Here is a 25035-nt window from a genome sequence, read left to right as displayed (position 1 = left end):
CATTATATATATGTAATTTGTATCATGTAATTAATTATTGTTCTATCCTTTTTAAAATTTACGACCTGCTTTTCAGTTGGACTGTTTCACTCAAGCCGAACAATGCAAATTGTACATGGTGGTGATGTCTTCAGTAAAATTTAGGCAGACAGTCAAACAGAACACAAAATAAATATAAAAATAATGCAGCTCGAAACCATAAAATCTTAAATCTAAACCTAGACAGTCAAAAAAGAGAAAAGAAAATAAAAAAGATTGGTTTTAGCAGGAACCTTGATATTTATATATGAACTGGTGAGAAGAGCAGGGGTGATGTTTACTTGGTGGCTTAAATATATGAAGATCTTTCTATCCTTAGTTTATGAATTAGGGGTGTACAGTACACGGTCCTTCTCATAATATTCTTGAAAATGCATGCAAATGGAAATAATAATTTTCTCTTCCATTTTCAGTTGGTAAATTATGTGGACAGGTCAGAAAGCGTCACCTTTGGGCTGATGCAAAAATCATAAAGGTTTGGAGCTTTTGGTGTCACAATGTGCTAGAACACCAAACACTAAGTCAAATATTCCTAATAAATCTTTGTTCTCTTTTTAGGAACTCATTGAAAATAAGTTGTCTGAGATCCTAGGTGAAAAGACTGAAGCAGACAAAGAACCTGTGAAAAAGATGAAAGGAAAGCCTGTGAAAGTTGAGGTATTTTGTATGCTGGCAGGACTAGCATGTTTATTCAATAAAGAAAATTTGAAAGCAAGATAAATCGTATTTTCTGCATTAATTTAGGATAAATCTGAAGTCATTGTTGCCTCTTCTGTGCTGTATGAGGTAGAAGCAAATCCATTTTCCATATTCCCTGATCCCAGTGAAAACATTAAGGTAACTTAAAAAAATAAAAATAAATAAATAAGCAACTTACAACAGTTAAGGTAATTTTTGTTCAATCATTTCACTATCTTGGTTGGGGAAGCTGCAAGAGAAACAACAGAAATAAATCAAGTAATGATATTAAAATTATTGAAATTAATGCTCCTGGATAAAAATAACCTATCTGTTTTAAATGGTACCAAGTACAATCAGGTACAATAAAAGTACTGATTGTGACCTGTGTGGTACTGATATTTCACAAAAGAAACTCTATTATGCTGCTTAAATTCTCATATGAATATAAGTTAATGTTTGTTGTTATGTTTATCGTATTAGGATAGTTTTGAGGACCTATCGGTGAATAGGTCATTATGAAATGGTTAAGGGGTTATTTGTAAGTTTCGTTGTAAGGCTTATAAAAGCCCCAATCATTAATCAATAAAGTAATCTTGTTTTTGGCTAAAAACCTAGTTGGTATCAGAGCTATTTTTCAGATCTAGGGTTTCGCATCAAAAACTGTGCAGCAGCCACCACCTCCGCCCGCGCCACCAGGCCTCCGCCAGCTCCGCCAGGGGGTTTGCTCGGCCTCTAGGGGCTCCGCCAGCCCTCTGCCACCTCCGCCAAGAGGTCCGCCAGCTCCACCAGGGGTCCGCCGGCTCCGCCGGGCTTCCAGGGGCTCCGCCGGCCCTGCTGGTGCTCCGCCAGGGGTGCTGGTGCTCCGCCACCCTTGCTGGTGCTTGGCCAGCGGCTCTGTCAGCAGATCTGGTGACCCGCCAGAAGTTCAGGTGACCCGCCAGAAGTTACTCCACCCAGATCTGGCCTCCCTGACCTGAGAACAGCTTTTTTCTTCAATTTTTCCTTGATTTGCTCCATTTTTTCCTTCTCTTTCTCTCTACATCTCTTGTGATTGTTATTTTCTGATTTGGATCGGGTTGGTTTAGCTCGAATCTTGATGTGCTAAGATCAAGATCGGGTTAAAGGAAAGAGGAAGAGGTGTGCAGTGATGAGGTTTTAGATCTTGAGGGTTCAAGATCGGGTTTTGGGGAAGAAGAAAGAGGATTTGACTCAATCTTGTGTGTAGATCGGAGTCAGATCAATGGAAGGCGGAGAGTCGAATCCCATGAAAGAGGCCTTGAGTAAGCTGAGTGGTGATGAGATCGCGATGTTGATGCGAGCATTCAGTTTTGCCTCTAGTGATATGGCACCGAAACCAGCCCCAGCACCAGCGCCAAGGGTGGAGCTTCCACCTTTTGATGTAAAGCTTGATGGTCCAGCTTCGTATCTGAGCTGGTCACGTCGGGTGAGGTACACTCTAGTAGGGAAGAAACTAGAGGGGTACTTGACTGGAGCGATTCCTGAGCCGGCTGAGGGTACTCCAGCATGGGATGAGTGGAGGTCCACTCACATGCTGGTGTATGTTTGGCTCTTGAACTCGATGACTCCACCGATTGCGGCCAATGTTGATGGTATGGAGGATGTGAGGTGTGTCTGGGAGAAGCTGAGGAAGACTTATGATGGAGTGGGGAACAACCTGAGGGTTTATCAGATCAAAGGAGAGATCGCTGCTTGTATACAGGGGGAGAGGACTGTGCAGGCGTATGCCATAGAGCTGGAGCGCTTATGGCTGGACCATGACTACTGCACGAGGACATTGTGTTGCCCTGATCCTGCGTGCAGGAAGACTGAGGCTTGCATGCAGGATAGGACCATGGGATTCCTTAGGGGTTTGGCTCCAGCATTCGAGCAGAGGACTGCGATGTTACTAGCTCAGCCGAAAATTCCCTCACTTGAGGAGGCAGTTTCGGCAATGATACAGGAGGAGACCCGAATCGGGCTACAGACTGGAGCAGGGGGACTTCCAGGGGCGAAGTCAGCCCTAGCCGTCTCCAACTCAGGTGGTGGTACCAGGTCTAAGGGTGAGACCCGGGAGTGCTACAACTGTGGAGAGGTAGGTCACTTGAAGTCGGTTTGCACTAAGCCACCAAAGGTGAGGAACCCTGGGGGGCGCGGACAGTCTGGAGATTGAGGCCGTGGTCGTGGCCGCAGAGGAGGTGGAAGAGGGGGCTACCGGGCAAACCTGATGGTAGCAAGCGAAGAGGAAGAAGGGGGTGTGCATGATGAGGATCTTTCTGCAGAGGATCAGGAGCTCTTGAGAGCCTACTCCCAGCTACTTAGGAGGAAGCAAAAGGGCGCAGTAGAGGATGCATCCACCTCGGGTAACATTGCCTCTTATGCTCATTCAGTTGCAGGTACGAGTGACACACACGCTCTTGCCTCTATATCCACCATTAGTTCACCATGGATTGTTGATTCTGGTGCTTCCAGACATGTGACGGGTACTGCTGGGGAGTTTTCTTCCTATACTCACCTGGCAGTCCCTGAGAGTATTCAGACAGCCGATGGTACGGCCCAGCCTGTGGTGGGTAAGGGTACTGTGCGATGTACCAACTCCTTGACTTTGTCCAATGTTTTGCATGCTCATTCTTTTCCTGTAAATCTCTTATCCATAAGTGCTATTATTCTTCAACTAAAATGTGTTCTCTTTTGATATTCCCAAGATGGTCTTCCAGGAGAAGGGGACGGGCCGGAGGCTTGGGACTGGCACATGGCGTGATGGCTTGTGGTTCCTGGATAGAGAGGGGATGGACTCAGCCCTTTCATCTGTGGTGGAGAGATCTGGAGGAGTTGGGAGTAGTGTAGAGGACTTATTGTTGCTTCACCACAGGCGTATGGGTCATCCTTCTTTTAGTCTTTTGAGTCGTTTGTATCCATCTCTGTTTGAAAAGGCTAATAAAGAGAAACTTGTTTGTGATGCTTGTGAGTTTGGCAAGCACACCAGGAGTTCATATGTCAGTTCAGGTAGTAGGAGCTCCTGTGTTTTTGATTTGGTACATTCTGATGTGTGGGGACCTTGTTCCACAACTTCTGTGAATGGATTTCGATATTTTGTGACTTTCATTGATTGTTTTTCTCGTGTGACTTGGCTTTACTTGATGAAAAATAAGAATGATGTGCTTGCTTGTTTTAAAGATTTTCACAAAGAGGTTCAGACTCAATACGGGGCAGTAGTGAAGGTATTGAGGTCTGACAATGGGACAGAGTACACGAACAATGCGTTCAGAGAGTACTTGTCCTCTCAGGGAATCCAGCATCAAACCACGTGTCCATACACACCAGAGCAGAATGGGGTGGCAGAAAGGAAGAACAGGCATCTCCTTGAGGTTGCGAGGAGTATGATGATTTCGATGAATGTACCAAAGCACTTGTGGGGGCAAGCAGTCCTGACAGCTGCGCGGCTAATCAATAGGATGCCCTCACGTGTGTTGGAGTGGAAGTCTCCATTTGAGATATTGAAAGGTGGGAATGGTGATAGTCTTCCTTTGAGAATATTTGGTTGTGTGTGTTTTGTGCAGGACAACAGGCCCAATGTGGGTAAACTGGATCCGAGGGCGGTCAAATGTATCTTTGTGGGATACTCGGCGACCCAAAAGGGCTACGTATGTTGGAGTCCCTTGGAGAGGAGATTGTTTGTTAGTATGGATGTCACATTTCGAGAACATGAGCCATACTACTCCTCTCAGGTTACATCACCTTTTGGAGACTCGCTCGATACAGGAGGTATGACGCGAGAGGGGGAGAGTAGCAGTGGTAGCGAGAGGGGGATTGTGAGTGTGACTGGGACCCCGATTGTTGAGGAGTCGGCCGTTGTAGAGTCGGCTGTTGTGCCGGGTGTGCCAGAACAGGGAGGGAATGGTGGCACTCAAGCTCAGGGGGAGCTGCGAGTGTACACGAGGAGAAGAAAGCAGAATGAGGGAATCGTGCCTACAGTGCCCATTGTGCCAAGTCCCGTGTCCCTGCCTACCCCGACTCCTGAGACACCTACACCATCCACAGACTCAGAATACACAGGTGATATGATTCCTCTCTCTACTCCTCCCACTCCCCTATCGGTAAGGAGGACTTCTCGTGTCAATGCGGGAGTTCCCCCTGATCGATATGGTTTCCCAGGTGTTCCACATGATATTGCCCAGTTTGTTTCTTACTCTCACATATCACCTGCACATGGAGCATTCATTGCATCTTTGGACATTGTTTCTATTCCTAAGTGTTGGCAGGTTGCTAAAGAAGATCCAAAGTGGAAAGCTGCCATGCTTGAGGAACTTGAGGCTCTCGCTAAGAACAAAACCTGGAAGCTTGTGTCACTACCACCAGGCAAGAAGGCGGTTGGATGCAAGTGGGTCTTTACTGTGAAGCAAAGCCCAGAGGGTCGGGTTGAGCGTTACAAGGCTCGATTGGTGGCGAAGGGGTACAGTCAGACTTATGGTATCGACTATGATGAGACCTTTGCACCTGTGGCGAAGATGAGCACAGTACGGACACTTGTTTCCTTAGCAGCGAATGGGGGGTGGAAGTTGCACCAGCTTGATGTGAAGAATGCATTCCTTCATGGTGATTTGTTGGAGGAGGTGTACATGGAGGTCCCACCGGGTTTTGGCACAAAACAAACGGAGGGCAAGGTGTGCAGGCTCAAGAAATCTCTTTATGGGCTGAAACAGTCCCCTCGAGCCTGGTTTGACAGGTTTAGGAGGGCTATGGTAGGCATGGGATATCGGCAGACCAATGCAGACCATACAGTGTTCTTCAGACAACATGGAGTTCACATTACGATGCTTGCGGTGTATGTGGACGACATGATTATCACTGGTGATGATGAGGGTGAGATTGCCTCGCTGAATGAGAGATTGGGTAAGGAGTTTGAGGTGAAAGACTTGGGGCAACTCAGATATACTTCCTTGGAATTGAGATAGCTCGTGGTGCAGAGGGGATTGTATTATCTCAAAGGAAGTACGTGTTAGATTTGCTGACTGAGACAGGTATGCTAGGGTGCAAGCCTGCGGTGGCTCCTATCGATCAGAAGTCTAATGAGTGCTAAGGCAGGTGAGCCAGTTGATAAGGAGAGATACCAGAGGTTAGTGGGTCGCTTGATCTACTTGAGCCACACTCGTCCTGACATCTCATTTGCGGTGAGTGTCGTGAGTCGCTACATGCATGATCCTAGGAAGGGTCACATGGATGTTGTGTACCTGATCTTGAGATACCTGAAGAATGCACCGGGAAATGGATTGATTTTCCGTAAGAATGGGCATCTGAATATTGAGGGATATTGCGATTCAGACTGGGCTAGTTGTGCTGATGATAGGAAGTCCACGTCTGGATATTGCATGTTTGTAGGAGGCAATCTGGTCTCCTGGAAGAGCAAGAAGCAGTTGGTAGTTGCGAGATCCACAGCCGAGGCAGAGTACAGGGCCATGGCATTAGGTGTTGCTGAAATGTTGTGGTTGAGAGCGCTACTGGTGGAACTCAAGATGGATCGAGGGGCCCAAATGAAGTTGTGGTGCGACAACAAGTCAGCTATTAGCATTGCCAATAATCCAGTGCAGCATGATAGGACCAAGCATGTGGAGATCGATCGGTTCTTCATCAAGGAAAAACTAAATAGTGGACTACTTGAGCTGGGACATGTAGCTACTAGAGAGCAAGTGGCTGACTGTCTCACTAAAGGGCTTAGTGCGTTAGATTTGTCGAGACTATGTGACAAGATGGGCCTAGTGGATATTTTTCGTCCATAGGCTCATCTTGAGGGGGAGTGTTGTTATGTTTATCGTATTAGGATAGTTTTGAGGACCTATCGGTGAATAGGTCATTATGAAATGGTTAAGGGGTTATTTGTAAGTTTCGTTGTAAGGCTTATAAAAGCCCCAATCATTAATCAATAAAGTAATCTTGTTTTTGGCTAAAAACCTAGTGTGTTGTATTTCAGGTTCAAGACTTTGTTACATGATAGAAAAAATAATGAACTTATCTGTAGCATTGATCTGACATATCAGATTCTGATGTCTCTATTCCTATGCTTCTCTTTGTTTCCATCAGGTTCACACGGAAATATATTTCAGTGATGGAAACATATGGAGAGCTCACAATACCAAGGAGATACTAGACAAGCATCTCAAAGCGACTGGAGGAAAGGTTTTCACTAGGTTTCCTCCTGAGCCTAATGGTTATCTTCATATTGGTCATGCTAAGGCCATTATCTGATTTATAATAGTAAGGTTTTCATTTGTACAGTGTTCTTATAATTACATTTAGTTATTCTTTGTCATGATAATTGCAGGCCATGTTTATAGATTTTGGTCTAGCCAAGGAGAGAGATGGCTACTGTTATCTAAGGTATTCTCTACAAAAAAAGTTATTAATATTCCTAGGCTTTGGAGTTAGTCTTTTAATGATTTTATTCATGTTTGGACGTCTTGTAAGGATAAGAAAGTGGCCTGTACTTCTTTCACAAAACCATCAATTTAAATCTTAGTCCAATAAAAGCCTTAGCTGATACAGTGATCTACCAATATTAACAAACTTTCTTTCAGGTTTGACGATACCAATCCTGCAGCTGAGAAGAGAGAATACATAGAGCACATCAAGGAAGTTATAGAGTGGATCGGTTGGAAACCTTTCAAGGTACAAATCAAGCACTACATGTCCACATAACTCTCAAATTAGGGTTCAACCCTGTTGGAACAAGTACATTATATTGTCTAATTATCCTTTCTTTCATAGGTTACATATACTAGCGACTACTTTGACATTCTGCAGGAGCTAGCAATTGAGCTGATAAAAAAGGGTCTAGCTTATGTTGACCACCAGGTTTGTAATTTTGAAAGTTTTGATTTAGTATATTATTGCTACAAATAATTATTAGCTAATAGAAGCACACTATATTGTAAGATTCCGACGTAGTACTTTAGCTCAAAATGTGACTGTTCAATATAAAATATACCTGCAATAGAAGCACACTATGTAATTGGGCACCTCTTGAAATTGCACTTGTCAGTTTGCTCTAAATTTATCAATAAGTCCATTATGCATTTATGAAACAAACAAACAAAAGAAAAAAAAAGGCTTAAATAAAATCAAATTACCATACGACTAGGAACCAGGAACATAAAAGAACTGAATGAGCACCTCGAAATCTGCTATGGTTAAACTTGTTGGAATGGGATTCAATAAACCCTTCTCTTGAATTTTTTTTAATCAGACTCCAGACGAGATAAAGGAGTACAGAGAAAAAATGATGAATAGCCCGTGGAGAGATAGGCCCATAGAAGAGTCACTAAATTTTTTTGATGAAACGAAGAGGGGCATGATTGAAGAAGGGAAAGCCACTCTCAGGCTGAAACAGGACATGCAGAGCAATAATAAAAACATGTGTGACTTGATAGCATATCGTATAAAAGTAAGTAAATATATATAATGAGTTGCTTTCTTCTTGTACAATTTTATCAGTTGTACAGAGAAATTTTAACATTCCTCTTCAATTTATTATACTTCTTATTTTTCAGTTCAGTACCCACCCAAAAGCTGGTGACAAGTGGTGCATATACCCAAGCTATGACTATTCACACTGCATTGTGGATTCTCTTGAGAATATTACACATTCGGTTGTTACTTTTCTTCTTCTTATTTTTTAATAAATTCTTGTAGCAAAGATGAAAACATAAAAATGATGAAGGATACCAAGACTATTACAGAAAAAAAAAAAATTCATATGCCCTAAGTGGTATAAAAAAGGTTGAGATGGAAAGTAAAGATAGTAATGGGAGGCAAAAATCAAGTAAAATTTGACAGGTACCATCTTTGCAACACTAGCTACTTCCTGCATTTATTATAAATACATCCTGCATTTATACTTTGTAATTATAATCTATGTATTTTAAATTGTGTTGTCCATTTTTTTTGTAAATTGCAGCTTTGGTACTTGAATTTGAGATAAGATGCCCTTCCTACTACTGGTTGCTTGTTGCATTGGGGCTATACCAGCCCCATGCTTGGGAGTATTCACGCCTAAATGTTTCTAATACTGTTATGTCCAAGCGCAAGGTAGTTGTACAGCTTTACTTGAGAACAAAAAAAAGAAGTCAAACTATGTATCTTGTAGAAATGCCAAAATATGTTTTATGAAAAAAATATTGTGTGCCTCTGGAAAATATCAAAAAGGGTTTATGTAACTATTCAAGAAGTGAAATTTCGTGTATAACCTTCAAATTAAAAAAAAAAAAAAAAATCAACCTTTTCTTGGTCTTTTATCTGGTTAGGATAATGGAAGGGTAGTGTGGGAGCACTTTCTTGAGGAAACCAGAGACAAAGGTACAGTTGTTATTTGCCATCTCTTAGAAAGGATATTTTAAGGTTTTTAAGGCCAAATCTGAAACTTGTACCAAACAAAAATATGCTTAAATAGTCGTTGCAAAGTTGTTTTATCCTATACCTGTTTTTCCCAGTACGGAAAAATGATAATTAGATATGGTGCCATGCTCTTAGATATGGTATGTATAGATGTTTATCTTTCTTCCTGACCTTGTTCCCTTTTCCTTTTTTATTTTCTTTTATTTTTTTAGTTGAACCGTTTAGTAACGGAGAACTGGGTCGACGGCTGGGATGACCTTTGTCTAATGACACTGGCTGGATTGCGCCGAAAAGGTGTTTCTTCAACTTCAATTAATGCTTTCATTCGAGGAGTTGGAATTACTAGAAGGTTATATATTTCTTACCTTTTAGTTCAAGAGTTTTTTCATACCATTTATGGGTTCTAGAAAATACTAGGATTTACCAAAATTTATCCATGGGACCATATCATATCTTTAGATAGCCCCTTACGAACACCTTCAAATATTACTTTTGTGCTCGTATATATTGAATAGCACTGTATATTATAAAGTTTCTTTTGGTTATAATTTAATATTTTATTTCCTTTTGTTTGGTTTAGTTTGAAGTTTGTTTTTTCTCCTTTTTTCCATGGGTTTTACTTCATCTATGCTACCAGATGAGGTTTGAACTGTTTCTTTACTAATTAAGGAGCTAGTTAGATTAATTAATAAAGTGGCAAAACTAAAATGGAAGAGAGAACCAATTTTATGATTTCACAACTTTTATTATAGTTGTAATAAAGTTTTTAAATTTGGTTTAGAACTTAACTAAACTAGGCATGTAAAGTTTATTATAGTTTTTATTAGTTGGTTACTCATAGAGCATGTAAAACTCAATTACAGTGACAATAGTATGATACACACAGACCGACTTGCGTACCATATTAGAGAAGAGCTAAACATAACTGCACCTCGCACAATGGTTGTATTGCATCCTTTAAAGGTCTCTCAAGTTTTATTAAAACTATCTATTATGAACTTGTTGAATGTACTTCCAAGCAATTCACCTATCACTAAATAATTCAGGTTGTCATAACTAATTTGGACAAAGAGTCAATAACAAACCTTGATGCAAGGATGTGGCCACATGCTTCTCCTGATGATGCTTCCTCATACTATAAGGTACCCGTTCTGACATTAATTTTGTATTTAATTTTCTTTGGAGCTAAGTTTTACTGTAGATAAAACATTTTCTTTGCAGGTACTTTTTATGAGAGTAGTCTATATTGAAAGTTCTGATTTCCGCCTAAAAGACTCAAAAGATTACTATGGGCTAGCACCCGGAAAATCCATTATGCTAAGGTATATTCACACTAAAATTTATGTTCAGCATATCAATCTCATAATGTTTACACCTTTAAACTTTTATTATTTATTCTCTTAATTATGGAAATTCAGGTATGCTTTTCCAATAAGGTGCACAGAAGTAATACATGGTGAAAATTCAGACACCATTGTTGAATTACGTGCAGAGTATGATCCTTAATTTGAAGGAAACCAAACCCAAGGTATTAATATAATTCATTATTACTCCAATATTTTCCATGAAATTTTACTACATATGAAGCAACAAACATGACCAACTTTTATAATTAACACCTAATAATTTTAATGTAGGGGGTTCTTCATTGGGTTGCTGAGCCCTCACCTGGAGTTGAGCCTCTCAAGGTGGAGGTTAGACTATTTGAGAATCTATTCCTTTCGGAGGTATGTTTTTGTTTGTTTTATTTTATGCTACATTTTTACTACAAATATTGTAAATTTGTCGGTACTGGATTTCTGCACAAGTTTTATTTTCATTTTTGGAATATGAATTATTGCACCGTCTCCCTTAAGCTTTGATTGAATCTGCTTACTAAAAAATAGTGGCTAATTAAAAAAGATTTGACTCCACAGGTGATTTAAAATCAATATAACTATTTATTAAGAAAATTAACTGCACTGGAAAACTTAGTTGGGCTTCTTCTTTCTAAGGTTAGCAATTTCAGTGGGCATGATCAAATGAGCTGGTGGTTGAGTGGTAATACCTTATATTAATCACATTATTGCATGAATCAGAATCCATCTGAGCTGGAGGATTGGCTTGGAGACTTGAATCCACACTCGAAGGTGGTAATACCTAATGCCTATGCGGTGCCATCACTTGCCAGTTCGACTTTAGGGGATAAGTTTCAGTTTGAGAGACTTGGTAAGTTTCCTTGTATTTTATTTTGACATTTGTGCTCTTGTTTTACTTGTTGTAAGTATTGGCATGCAGAATGCCACATAACTAATTTCATACTGAAGAAATACCAAGACTAGTTTCGTTGATCTAACTTCTCTCCTGATATGATTTCAGGGTACTTTTCTGTTGACCTGGACTCAACTAACAAAAAACTTGTATTCAACCGAACTGTAATGCTTCGTGATTCTTTTTCTAAAGGTGGAAACAGCAATCCAAGAAAATAGGTCACTATGGTTGTATAAAGTATAGCTTGTACAGCAACCTATTTATGTAATATTTATCTAATAATCTTATTCTGGTGGATGTGTATATATGTAAGTGTAATCTCTTACCTTCAATTCTTGCTTTGATCTCCGCGCATGATTTGCCAATTCATGTGGTTTCTGCAACACCTTCCTTGTTCTCATGCAAAACGCTACAGATATATTTGACCAGTATAGGATCCAGAAGCAATATCAATTAGATTTTATTTTAATAATGATTCTTATTCTGTGTTAATATATGCACAGCCCATGTTGTCAAAAAACAAGAAGATGTTAGAAAACAACAAATGTCCCTTTATTAAAAAGTGACATTTGCAATTAAAATGAAAAAGAGAAAGATACAGGAAATAAATTAGAAGAATGGAATTAAGAATCCCCAATATCCAACTGAAATGATAGTGGAACAAAGAGGTACCAGTTAAGAACTACAAGCTTCTACTGACTAGAAAAAATAACTGAACAAAAACAAAAATTACAAAATAATAGAAGCCTAGCTAGTTAATATCACCTGTTACCAAATTTACAGCTGCAAACTGATACACATAATTATTCCTCAAAAGAACAATATTGAGACCGGCACTTTTCCACCATAAGCAGCAGCATAAGCTTTGCCAAGCCCAGGCACATCGTTCTCATACAGCATGGCATTGATCTCGAGGAAGCGCCTTTCAGAAGCCAAACAAGCATTGAAAAAACTGCAATTTTTCTTCAGTCCCTTGCTTTGCAGTGTACTCAATACAGTACACCTCAGGATCAATACATTTTGTAAGCTACACCTGAGTATCCGCAGTTGCAAAGCTATGCTCCTTGCCTCAACCCAGCTTTACTCATAAAAAAGTTCATAGTCGACCTCACATTCTCTTCTGATATTCTGAGTACCAAAGGGCACTTCTGAAAGGCAGCACAAACCTCTTCCTATGACCAGCCATATGTGTTCTTGAAGAACTTTGCATTGCTTTTAATCTTACCTATGCTGAAATTAGCAATAGCATGTAACCCCCATAAAAACATCCCGGATCCCCTCGGAATCCCCAGCTTCTCAATTAGATCGAGTATCTGGTTTAAAGAATCAAGGTTACGGCAAAAGAAGCTTCTTTCCCCTGACAATGAAACTATATCTTCATTAGACAATCCATATTCTTTCAGTAAATTTATTTTCAGAAGAATATGCTCGTCAATGTGAAATACAATTGAAGTACAGCCGGGTTGTATCAGATCAATTGAACCAGTACTTCTCCAGGGATCCCCTTTTCCATGATTTCACGCACCTTTGGTCTCAGGGTCTTATCCACATTGTATCCCAGAAGAGATGGTCGGAGCAAAACAACAGATTTGATGTGAGAATGGGATAAGCCAGTGTGAGTTAGGAAGTTTACTACTGCTTCAAGCCATGCCGAGGACTTGATCGCCGTAAGATTACTGTCTGCCGCAGCCTTGAGCGCTCGATCGAGAGAGAAGCCGAAGGAGGAGATGAGATAGTCGGCAATAAAAGGCAACTCCTTGGCTGGGTTTGGGTTGAAAGAGGAGAGCGGAGGAACTGGAAATGGTATTGGGGAGGAGAGAAGAAAGAGGAGTAAATTGCTCTATTTTTTTTTGATTAAAAAGGTCAAAAGACCCATCTTCATTGAAGAAAAGAAAACGTTAACTTACAACATTGATGTCAGTTGACTATTGCACCTTATGCAAAGATAACTCATCGAAAACCGAAAAGCCCATAAGGCAGATACTGGAAACCAAAAAATTCAGCATGAAAGCTGAAAAATCCCATAAAGATGCATACCACAAAAATAAAATCAAAACGATAGTCACAGAAAACAACCATAGTAGCAGAACACAAAACCAACCAAGTGTATATCTAAGCCTCACAATGGAGCTGAGGGAATCAAAAGTAAACACAAGATATGGCTGAAAAGCCCAGGACCTGCTGCTGGCTTCATTCTTCATAAATCACCATTTGTAGCCCTCCTTCGTCAGTTCCTTGAGTCGCAACTACTTCATCATCGGGACTCCAAACCGCAAGGGGTAGCACATTCAGATCCTCTGAAAGCCACAATGCAGTTGCTTCAGCAATTTGGGGTTTCACCTTACCTGACCAATAATGGACAAGAGAGATAATAAGTAAAACTACTTGTCTAACTGTTTTTTTATTCCCTTGAGCAAAACAAAGATCATTTCGATATTTCCATAGAGTCCAACAAAATGCACTTATAACTAGTAAGAAAGCTATTTTGTGTTTTTTGGGGAGGTGATTAGCATATTTAATGACATCTGAAAATCTATGCCAAACAATACTAATATTTTGGCAGGACCCTAAGTAGAACCATATTTGTTTGGTAAATGTACATGACACAAATAAGTGGTCAACAGATTCTGGTTGTTGGCAAAACTGACATCTATCAGTTCCTACCCACCCTTTCTTTTTGAGGTTTTCTGTTGTCAAAATTTTGTTTTTGTGGGTAAGCCACATGAAAATTCTAATCTTAATTGGAATTGGAATTTGCCACCGTAACATGACATTTTTGGGGGTCACTCCTCTAAAATTGAGAATCTTATAAAGGGATCGAACATAAAAGTGTCCATTGGTCTTCCATCTCCAGCTGAGTTTATCCTGTAAATGAGTATAAGAAAAATGACTAATAATATCTAGTATGTTCAACCATTCTGTATATTGGACCTCATCGAAAGATCGACGAAATTGAAGGGCCTCCCCTTGAGAATTAATGACAAATTGCAAGGAGATGGTTGGGTTAGAGCATATATTAAATATAAAAGAGAACCTAGAAGCTAGAGGGCAATTTTGGTACCAAATATCAGTCAAAAACAAAACATTGGAGTTGAGACCTGGTTCATATGAAACACTGATGCTGATTGGAACACATATGGTCCGATCAGAAAGAGTCCGAGGAGAATAACCCTACGTGTCGTATCGTGTTCCATCCGTTGTGTTCCTGACACGCCGTGTCAGCATGTCAAAATTATGGATCCTATACTGGTGAAGCAAAATAACGCACCAATTCCTCAATTGCTACCGGAATCGATTTTGAATCACTGATATCTGGGACCCACTTCATCAGTTCACGAAAATAACCACACCACACGGCGCCGTTCTATTATCTCTGCAAGTAGGACATAGGAACTGGTCCAGTTTTTGGGATAGACCGAGGCTTTCTCTTGGGTTCACGGCTTCACACTTTCCCCTTATTGGGCTAATATCTAGTTGGGCTACAGTCAAATTCTACGGAAAATACAAACTGCTTTGAATTCAACAATTAAATTTGAGTGAGTTTATTGTACTATGCATATTTCGATTTGACCCGTAATATGGCTCAATATTTGATTTTTTTTATTTTAATGGTCGATTCGAACCGTTTATCTTATTCTCCATATTAATATTTGTTTGAAGACCAAATTTTACATTTTTTGAAATTCTTTTACTATTTTTTTAGATTTATTGAAAATTACTGTTTTTGTATGGTCCAGAATTTTCAGATCAAGTGATTTTCTAAATATCTAAAAAAATAGTAAAAAAATAAAAAAAAAATGTAAAATTTGGTCTCCAAACACATATTAATATGGAGAACAAGATGAACGGTTCAGATCGACCGTTAGACTTTTGAAAAGTCGAATATTGAGCCGTATTACGAACCAACCCGTGATATGCATAGTACCATAGACTCACTCATTAAATTTTGTTACCTCTTCTATGCTGATATCATATAATGAATCGGGATGACCCGCAACATCCTCTGAGGTAACTCAAATTTTGATTTTGGATATGGACCGTCCGATCAGAATCCGAGCCAATCCGGCTGAAGTAGATTGCACGGGATCCTTAATATTCGTGTAATGTAGATCGGACGGTCATGATCTAAACTCAAATTTTAATTTACCATGGCGATATAAATTCCATTATTTACTCACCTCTCTACGGTGTTCGCTTTCATCCAGATTTCCTCCATTGTTGCCTCTTGATCAAAACCCTTTCTCCTTTCTCCGATTTGAAGAGGGGGGGAATTGCGCTGCCAAATCCTGCTAATATAGTTGCTATTTCGCGAGAATCGTACGGAACCGAGTGGCGATCCTTCTTACTGTTCTTCTTTTTTACGCTTTTTGGGGGTAAGGCGAGAAATTTTTTCTCTCTTCTCCGATAAATTCACAGTATAGTATTGTTGTTCTTCGTCTGTGAATTCCTATTCTCTCTATTATTTGTTAATTTTGCTTTTTTAGCATAAACTGAAACCTAGATCAGTGGTAAGACTGTAAATTGAATGAAAATTTAGGATTTCTAATTGAATTGTATTGAAATTTTGTAGAAGCTCATTCTGATCAGAGTAAACCCCAACCCACCAAAGTTCTCCCTTCGATCCTACCGCGTGCCTTTCAGAGAGACTTCTCTGTTTGATCCCCACCTGTCCTTATTGATTGCATAGCAACACAGTAGTTTGTCTTTCCAGATGGCCTCCTTTTGAATGGGAATATCTTGTTTCCTATCGAGATGTCATTGTCTTCTCTAAGGATCTCGTCTCTCATCAAAAGTGTAGTATGGGGTGAAGAAACCAACACAAATTCATCAAAAAAGAGAGATGTTTCTCCCTTTATTAAGCTTTTTACTGACAAAGAGGCGTATCGTCCAGGAGAGGCTGTTACAGTCAGTATAGAGATCTTTAACCCTAGAGAGCAGAGAGAAGGGCAGGAGGAGGAAGATAATCTCTCTCTCTTGGTTGAGGGGCTTTCTTTTGAGGTTAAAGGTTTGGAGAAGGTTGATAGCCAGTGGTATGCAACTCAGAGGCCCATGCCTGGTTCTAAGGAAAAGAGAGGTAATTCTGCATTTTTAACTTCTTCTTCTTTTTATATTGCAGGCATTATTTTCTGAATTCTGAACAAATACCTCAAATTAAGAGCAGGAAGTCAAAAGTGTACTTTTAGTGATTGTAAATGCAAGGAAGAGGATGTAAATAGAAACATAAATTGCTGGATGCAATATTATTGAATGATTGAGTTGCTTTGCTAATTTTTGGTAATCTAGTGCTTATTACAATATTTAATTTAATTTACATAGGTGAGAATGTGTTTTTGGATTCGTTGGCACCATCTGTAATTTCTAAAGTGGTTGTTTCGTCTGGAAGTACAAAAACTTGTAAGTACTCTCTCTTGCATCTTTTTATTCATCAGATAGAACAAAAAGTATGCTTATTCTACCATCATTCAGGTAAATTTGAATATTGTTCTTTTCATTTTTACTTACTGAAGGTCGTGCTTCCCATTACTGTTACATCATGTACCATATTGCTGATTGTACATATTAAAATTTGGTTTTTTATTTGCACTTAATTCTATTTGTAGCTGAAGTATGTAATTAAAACCTCAGTACAATCAACAAAATCAAAGAATAACAAAAAAAGAAAAAGAAAAAAAAAAAAAAAACTGTCATATGAAGCAAAAAATTGGTATGTCTTTAGTAGGAGATGGTTATCCATAGCAATTGCTAATAAGCAATCAATAAAATATATTTTCTTTTAGATATTTTACGAGTAGACCTGCCGAAGTTATTGCCACCTTCATATAGAGGTACCAGCATTCGATACGTTTACTATGTTAGAGCCACATTGTATGCTAGGTGGCTTCATTTAGATGCAGAGCACCGGAACAACGGGCCCACCAGTAACTTCTTCAAGTTGGTACGTTCTTGTTCTACTACTTATTATTCAAATTTTTAATTATTTACTGTACTGTTTGATGCATTATATGTAACTAAGAAGTTTTGTTGCAGTAAATGCAAATATAGTCTACATTTTTTGTATTAGTGCTTAATAATTCATTCTTGTTTTCTATGTTGGACTTGAAAATTTAAAGGAAGCCCGAGCTCCATTACAGATATGGGTTTCTCAAAAAAGTGTCAATTTACTGAGTGAAGAAGGTAAAATTTTGTCTATTTTAATTCTAGCACATGTAGCTACATCAGGTAAATTTTTCTTCATTTCCTCTTAAATTTAGGAGATTTACCAGTGATTACAGATCAGTTGTCTATGTACTGGAAAGAGAAAGACGAAGATTCTGAATGGGTTAGTACTGTGTAACTTTGTTATTTTTTTTCTGTGCCACCAATTTTGTTATACAAGTAATGGTTCACTTGGTCGTTTCTTTTTTTGATGTTCAACAAAAGAAAATTGAGTCTAAATAGCAGCTGGTAGAAAATAAAAAAAGATAAAAATTAACATAAACTTACGTTATTGTTTTTTTATTTTGTATTTTTTAGTTATGTTATTTATATTGTTTGCATTTAATCATTTAAATTTACCATAGAACAGAACAACAAGTAGTAACAGATTAAGAGGCAAGTTGTCAATGTCAAACTAGACTAATAGGATACCAAAATGGTATACTCCAATAATTCTTTGTTATTACTTTTACTATTGCTTAATCTTTGGACTTGTTCAGACAAGGGTTAATGAAAATGGAGAGGAAACGGAGGAAGGATATGATAGCTCAAAGGATGAGGTGTCATCAATTTCGTCTTATAATCCTGCAAATGCAAACAATCTCGAATTCTCTTCCCTCAGAAATTCCCTTTCAAACCAGTCATTTAGTAGTTCAAGGCTTCCTGCAGACCCTGCTTTTCCCCCATACAAACAACTGTCTCAGCTCTCTGTTTCAGAGATTTTGGAAGAACCTGGTCCAGGTAAAGTACCACCACCTAATTGAGAATTATTATAGCTTGAATTTAAGTGTGTAATGAGGTGTCATCGCTTACTCTGTTTACAGTATGTTGGAACTTAATTACAACTGGCATTGATTCCATGATCTAGCACTAGGGATTATCACCTATTGCGATTTCTTAATTTTTCTGATAAATGCTTTGCTACAAATCTTTTTTCACCGTAATGTTTTATTCCTACCAGTAGAGTATTGTTATGGTTTGTACCCTATTTAGTTTAAAGGAAACATCTGGGAGATTAAATAAATAATATTTATTAAATAATAGAACTTAACGGATCATACTTGTGTAAAAATGAACGATTCTTTCTAGTACGCTACCCTTGTGGTATATTCAAGCACTAGTCTCTAACCATTGCTATCGTTTTGGATTTAGCATAAGAGAATTATAAAAGGGATACCTTGAAAGGCCTTGTTGTTGTTTCTGTTCCATTATGTATAGTACTATACCAGTGTGACCAAGAACCATTAAATTATCTTAATATATTAGATATTTTAATATGACCTACAGGTATAGTCTCACCTCAAAGAAAGCTGAGCATTTCTCTGTCTAACATATCCTCAAATGAAGGAAGGAATTCTTTGGATTTACAAAGTAATTTCTTGAAAGAAGATCCGGGACCCCCTTTTACACCTAGATATTTGGATCCAGCTTCATGTAAGTTGAGTTGTTAACAATTTATTTCCTCTCTTATATTTTTGCTAAAATTCAAATAATAAAGTTTTGGTTATGCTTGTGGTTAGCTTCGAACTGATGGATAGTGTATAGAATATGGTGGAATTGCAGGGTAATGTAACACCTTAACTAATTTTTTAGTTATACCTTTTCTTTGTTTAGTTGTTTTATTTTGGGTCCCTACATTACAACTAGGTAAGGTTGATAACCATTTATTTGTGCTTGTTATTTTCAAAAGTGTCTTAGCTATTACTTGTTAACATCAATACGCTGAATTTTGTTGCATTTGTGATTACCTCCACAATGTCTGTGCCTCTTTTGGAATCTTTACATGTTGAAATTTATTCTTTTGAGGGACTGTTATTTTTCTGTTTTTGTCTTATAGAAAGTTAATCTTTCTGATAAATGAAAAGTTCCTATTTTGGATTATTGCTTCTAAAAATATTGAAATTAAAAGTTAAAAAGCCTTCAATAACAGTGAGAGTAATGGGGAGTTTCGAAGATCACTAAGGAGGTCCTTGAGGTTGATTGCCAAGTCTTTGAGTGGGCTTCAAACGATTAATCTGTGTATGCCCAAAATTTGTTAATTTTTAGTTCATATACATGCTTAAGATAATCAGGTATGAAAACTTAGAAGTTTGTTTAGCACATCAACTTTCAAAGAGTCAGAACTCTTAATATTGTACGAACAAGCTAACAGATCTGCAAATTTACGGTGTATGTGCCTCAATGTTGAAGTAGATCTTGATCAATGGTTAGGGCTTGTTGTTGGAAGCACAGCTGGCAATTTAAAAAGTTAGCAGCACGAAAGATATTCATATTACATTTTACTGTGCAGCAGAAGGGTTCAGAGGAAGATCATACAATATAAAAATTGATGATAATGTTCTTCTACGTTTCTCGCCTAAGAACTCTGACTCCACCTATTACTTTGGTGATATGGTAATTTCCCCAACTCCAATATCTGCATCTTCCTTCTCTGTTGATTAGATTTTATTGCTCACCATTGATTGTTTTGCTATTGTAGTTCTGGTACAATCTTATGAAAAAATGAAAGTTTTGCATGAACAATATGCTTTATTTAAATTGTGAAAATTTTCTCCCGAGCAGATTGGGGGCACACTTAAATTTTTTCATGAAGATCAAATGCGGAGATGCCTTGAGGTAATGAAAGTAAATGAAGAAAACATGTATCTTTGGTTTATCTTATTCTTTCTGTTTAGTTTCTCATCCGTATCAAACTTACGTTTCAAAAATTCCTGCCTTCAACTTGTGAAGGTTTCTGTTACATTGGAGACATCAGAGTCAATAAATCAGCAGTACATACATCCTTCTAGAAGAGGTTCTCCTACAATAAGAAAGGTAAGTAGTACTCTGTTTTTGTGGTTTGTTCAGGTACCAGGTGACAATACTGCATAGACCCTAGTACAAGCCAAAGCCACAATATAAAATAATTGTTACTATTGTGGTCAATAAGTATTAGCATTGACTGTCATGGTTTAAGAGCAATATATCAGCATAGTATAAACTATTGGAGCTATGTGTCTACAAAATCAAGATGTACTGGTTAGTTACCAACTTCTGGCTTGGTCAATCTCTCTCTCTCTCTCTCTCTCTCTCTCTTTCTGATATTGTAGTATATGGTTTAGGTACATAGTGAGCATCATATGGTGGTGGCTGATATCCGTCAGACGAGTTTTCTGTTTTCAGTACCAATTGATGGGCCCATGACCTTCTCTACCCCTAAAGTCTCTGTACAATGGTCTCTTAAATTCGAGTTTTTCACAACCCCTGAGGGTTTGGATATCTCTAGGTAACAACTTTGTTTTCTTTTTCTTTTTATAATTTTTTACATTTTGCTTTATGTGATGGAGCAATTTCATATGTGCCCTACATAACTTTCATTTTGTCTTAGCAATTCATAGAAAAAAAAAGGTTGTATATGCCCCAGTTCTCCCTCAATTTTTTTTATATATATATAAATGGCCCAAACCACCTTTTCCACCTCAATTTTATCTACTTTGAAGAAATTTGAAAATAAAGGAGAAGGTTCATGTTTTCTTTCCTTCCTAGGTGTAAAATTTTAGATACTTTGCCATTTCCAAAATTTTCTGTTGGGGCACATATGAAAAAGTTGCTTCATTTTAGACATGATTTAATTTATTTATTTATTGATGCAAAAATGGAAAGTGTGGAATATAACTTTTGGAAAGCACCCTCCATTTTCTAATCTATAGATGCCCAAGGTCTCAAGTACCTTTAATAAATGCAAGGGAAACCCAACCCTATGTTACCCGATACTTCATATTTGGTCCTGTACCCATATCCGATACGTATCGTATTGCTGTATTGACCCGTATCATGTTGAAAATTGTGTATCGCCGTATCCCGTACAGCATTCAATACGATACCCGTACCTGTATCCATGCAACATAGATTGCCCAGGGATTGTTTGGTTATCTTTTTTATTTTTTTATTTTTCAAGTACCAAAGAGATGATGGAAATGGTGATGTTTACCTTCAGCAGTGGGGGGAGAAAAATACTCTTAGTGGTGTCAATAATAACAAAATAACATATTTAAAAACATTGGTGAAAAATTCATTAAGCTTCTATATATTGCAAGGTAATTTTGCAAATACCAGTTGGGTCATTTGATCCTCCTCCACCATGTGGCTTCACTGCAGTTGACAATGTTTTTGTTGGTGGTATTGGGGTTGTTACTTGTTCTGCAAGGTGTATAACATGAAATGTTCTATCATTTATTAGTTAACTAATACTTTTTGACTTTTTTTTATGAGTTGGTAGGTATGAGCATCCTCTACTTGTAGAGACACGAGAGAAGGGGGAGTGGGTCCTGCCAATTACTGTTTATGCCCCTCCTTTGAGGAGGCAAGCAGGACAGTCAAGAAGCGACAAATCCTCGTCTCTTGAAAATCTCTTTATTTAATGATTCAAAGGTTGACACTGATAAATGTAAAGGTATGACCAGATACAACATCTACCCTTGGCAGAAGCCAGAGTGGGATATTTTATTTTTTTACATATTTCACAGGCAAAAGGCAAAAAAAACTGGTAAAAATGGGTGGTTTTAATATTGCTCATCTAATCATTCAGAGGGGTGTAGCTGAAACTAATAGGTTGATGCAGACACTAGATACTTTGACATATTTTGATGTAGGGTTTTTTCTCCGATTGGAGCCAATGTCTACACTCTGAATACATGAAAAAAAAACACTCTTACGTACAAATTAAAGAAAAAATCACAACACTTGATAACCCCTAAACAGCCTACATATTCTAGTTGGAGTAGAACTAGGGTGGGCGGGTTAACCTTCTAATTTTGACCGCTTGACTTTTTACTAAATTAATTTGAATGTTTAAATTTTTCACATGTAGACATATCACTCGTAAGGTGGGCGGGTTTCAACGGTTTGGATTCGTCATTTGAAGCTAATTTAATGGATTTTAGACTTGAATTCACCAAGAAGTTTGGTGAACTTAAGAACACCCTAATTCTACTCTTCTAGTTGAATGCGAAATGCTACAATAGATCAAGTGTATATATATCTGGACAACAAATTAGAGTCAAAAGTATAATCTAAGCCCCAGTGAACTGCTCTCAACCTTCCAATCAGTAGCAGAATGTGGTTATATCTAATGTCACTAGTGAAGCCAGAACCCCAGATAACCAAAAAAACAACACTGTAAATCTGCTTGTGTAGTTTCTGCACAACATGTTCCAAGCTAGCCAGAAAAAAAGAGGAGGGTTCGTGATAGGCTTGGCGAGCCAACGGTAAAAGAAAAAAAAAAGCCTCTTTATAGAAATGAAACCCTCATAAATTGAGCAGAAGTAGTACTAGAATGGGTGACCTCCTGGGAAGTCCATGTGTTGTTAATTCAGGTTGGGTTTCATTTCTAGCCTGCTCCAACTTATTTGGAAATAAAGGCTTTGAGGAACAACAAGTTGTAGTTTTATAATCCGTTTTCTAAACAAAAAACTAATCTTTGCCTTCTAATTGACAAACTAGTCAGCCACATTCCTTCTATTAACATAACTGAAATTAATTGCTTGAGGGCATTAAGTACTTAAAAACAAAATCCAAGGATATTTTAAGATATCATTGTTAACTTTATTTAAATACTGATGAATCTTTATTCACTTTTTTTCAATTTATGAAAACAAATCAACACTATAGAATGAAAAGTTTGTTGCTTAGTAGTTGGACTAAGTCAAGCTAGGTTAGCTTTCCAGTGGGTTGAGTTTTATATGTTGCATGTCTAGCTAGCTAGTACACTAATTAGTTTAATAAATTAAAGGAAGCTGATAACAGTATCTGCATTGTTGAAATGATGTTGTTAGAATTTTAGAATAATTAAGTATAGATACTATAGCACGGATACTATGCGGATACTGTAGCGCAAGTACTAAAATAATTATTTTAAATGAAAATGAAACTTTCTTTGAATTGGTCTAACCAATAAAAAATTGTTGCCAATCTAGGCGAGGTCAAGTACTCATATTTTTGTCAGTGATTCTGTCGCAACAACTATAAATGATCTCATTTTGTCAACTAGCTTCAAACAACAAGAGCTCACAAAAGGGAAGAAAAAAAATGGTTCATCAGTGTTTCAAAGTTCTCTCCATTGTCATGCTATTGGTACTTGTCCTTTCTTGCGCTATCTTCCCTAGTTCTTCAGCTGCTAGAACTATTGGAAATACTCTGTCACCCGGTGAGTCTGATCAACCTTCCTTTTTCCATTGTTTGCACAATTCTAATTTGTAAAGCTCTCAAAAAATCCATTTTAATTTCTTTCATTTATATTCTCATAATCTATTATTACTTTACAGTTAAGGAAGGATATGATGGGATGAGCAATGGTTTGTCCAGCAAGGTCGGAGAACATATACGAGTACGCAAGCTGAGTGACACCTACCCCTCAGATCCATATTACGGTTACCAACCTTCAAGAAGAAGGCCATGATCAATGGAGGTCCCCTATAATTTGTTGAAATTGAAGTATGGCATCAATAGTTATGTTTAGATTGCATATGTCAAAATGTAATCTTGAAAATTGAAAGTGCGTCTATTGTAACTTACGTTTCAAATTTTACATTATTTTTAAGCAGTATGTATCAAGAAGTCTGGGAAGCCTTAGTTCCAGCGTACTATTGTTTCTTGCATTAAAGTAACATGTATTCCTACAGAAAACAATTAAAAGTAAATAGCTTATATTGTAGATTTTCTCCGTAAGTTGCTTTGAATATCTAAATCCAAATGCCTATTGAACAGTGATGGTAGAGAGTTGCTAGCGTTTTATGTGACCTGTTCAATTAACATTTCATGGTTCCAATCAGAGTTTGACAGTCCGGATCAAACGGTGTTAAACTGAATGGCACAAATAAAATACTACTAGTTGTAAAGGCAGCCGATATGGATTCACATCCTTCACTGCACACAGATCCAACAGATGACTGTACTGGTACTGGGCTGTCATGATAAAGCCCCTTCTAGATCTGAGAGGAAAACAGTCCAAGCAGATATGGTACTCAAGAGGCGTTAATGAATGGTAGATAAATGATGAATCGACAGAAACCACAAATCCAATAAGAAACAATTCCTATAAATCAAAAGATCAAAAGAATAACTCTAAAGACACAACGCCTAACCAAGATTAGACAGATTGAGTCAAGTTAATAAATCTTATTTTTTCCAATAACCAATAAATAAATATGAAAGAAAAAGAAAGAACCTCATATGTATTTGTTGTGCTTCTGGAGGAGCTCGTATGCAAGAAGAAAGTTTTAGTGTCATAACATAGAAATATCCCTAAAGTGATATTATACTATAATTATTTACTATGATTTTTATCAGGTTTTATCTTAATAAGATGTGATTCGATAAATGTTATTTGAATCAAAACCTATATATTTAATTCAGGATCTTAATTGATTAATCAAATAATCTTAATTGATTATTAAAATATTTAATACAATGGGAAGACTTTATGAAGTGAGATTTTTTAAATAAAAG

At 37.8% G+C, this 25035-nt stretch overlaps 2 protein-coding genes and 1 pseudogene across 5 annotated transcripts; all 3 read left to right on the top strand.

Moving 5' to 3' along the window:
- Positions 1 to 102: 102 nt before the first annotated feature.
- LOC144557117 (glutamine--tRNA ligase-like) lies at positions 103 to 11652 on the top strand (annotated as a pseudogene). The gene is made up of 19 exons (XR_013512550.1): positions 103 to 133; positions 453 to 514; positions 598 to 696; positions 784 to 876; positions 6796 to 6948; positions 7037 to 7092; positions 7290 to 7380; positions 7480 to 7566; positions 7958 to 8155; positions 8262 to 8368; positions 8676 to 8799; positions 9318 to 9454; positions 9969 to 10068; positions 10152 to 10247; positions 10327 to 10427; positions 10524 to 10633; positions 10743 to 10832; positions 11184 to 11313; positions 11464 to 11652. The product of XR_013512550.1 is annotated as a glutamine--tRNA ligase-like (transcript).
- LOC144556590 (uncharacterized) lies at positions 1961 to 2890 on the top strand. Its single transcript, XM_078304972.1, has one exon. It carries the CDS (start codon positions 1961 to 1963, stop codon positions 2888 to 2890), a length of 930 nt encoding a protein of 309 aa, XP_078161098.1.
- A 3876-nt stretch (positions 11653 to 15528) lies between the features above and the next one.
- Positions 15529 to 24248, top strand: LOC144556473 (uncharacterized). Of its 3 annotated transcripts, XM_078304828.1 has the most exons (15): positions 15529 to 15728; positions 15926 to 16429; positions 16672 to 16749; positions 17133 to 17290; positions 17466 to 17529; positions 17607 to 17674; positions 18051 to 18291; positions 18838 to 18984; positions 19841 to 19944; positions 20113 to 20166; positions 20281 to 20364; positions 20652 to 20815; positions 21809 to 21982; positions 22400 to 23734; positions 23853 to 24248. In XM_078304828.1, exons 2-13 carry the CDS (start codon positions 16108 to 16110, stop codon positions 21948 to 21950), a joined length of 1626 nt encoding a protein of 541 aa, XP_078160954.1. In that variant the 5' UTR covers positions 15529 to 15728; positions 15926 to 16107; the 3' UTR covers positions 21951 to 21982; positions 22400 to 23734; positions 23853 to 24248. The 3 variants fall into 3 exon arrangements, with proteins under 3 accessions (XP_078160954.1, XP_078160955.1, XP_078160953.1); XM_078304829.1 differs by lacking the exon at positions 15529 to 15728 and having other exon boundaries at positions 15895 to 16429; positions 23579 to 23734; XM_078304827.1 differs by lacking the exon at positions 15529 to 15728 and having other exon boundaries at positions 15895 to 16429.
- Positions 24249 to 25035: the final 787 nt, after the last annotated feature.

The sequence above is a fragment of the Carex rostrata genome, chromosome 7, assembly GCF_964058835.1.
Source record: "Carex rostrata chromosome 7, lpCarRost1.2, whole genome shotgun sequence".
Lineage (NCBI taxonomy): Eukaryota > Viridiplantae > Streptophyta > Magnoliopsida > Poales > Cyperaceae > Carex > Carex rostrata.
The sequence above is the reverse complement of the archived record's forward strand: the minus strand, read 5'-3'. Positions and strand labels throughout refer to the sequence as shown.

Excerpts from the sequence above, each read along its gene's own strand:
- LOC144556590 (XM_078304972.1), top strand. The coding sequence starts at position 1,961 with ATGGAAGGCGGAGAGTCGAATCCCATGAAAGAGGCCTTGAGTAAGCTG.
- LOC144556473 (XM_078304828.1), top strand. The coding sequence starts at position 16,108 with ATGTCATTGTCTTCTCTAAGGATCTCGTCTCTCATCAAAAGTGTAGTA. Across the intron at positions 16,430-16,671 it reads TGGTTCTAAGGAAAAGAGAG|GTGAGAATGTGTTTTTGGAT; the intron begins GTAATTCTGCAT and ends TAATTTACATAG. Across the intron at positions 17,291-17,465 it reads CCAGTAACTTCTTCAAGTTG|GAAGCCCGAGCTCCATTACA; the intron begins GTACGTTCTTGT and ends GAAAATTTAAAG.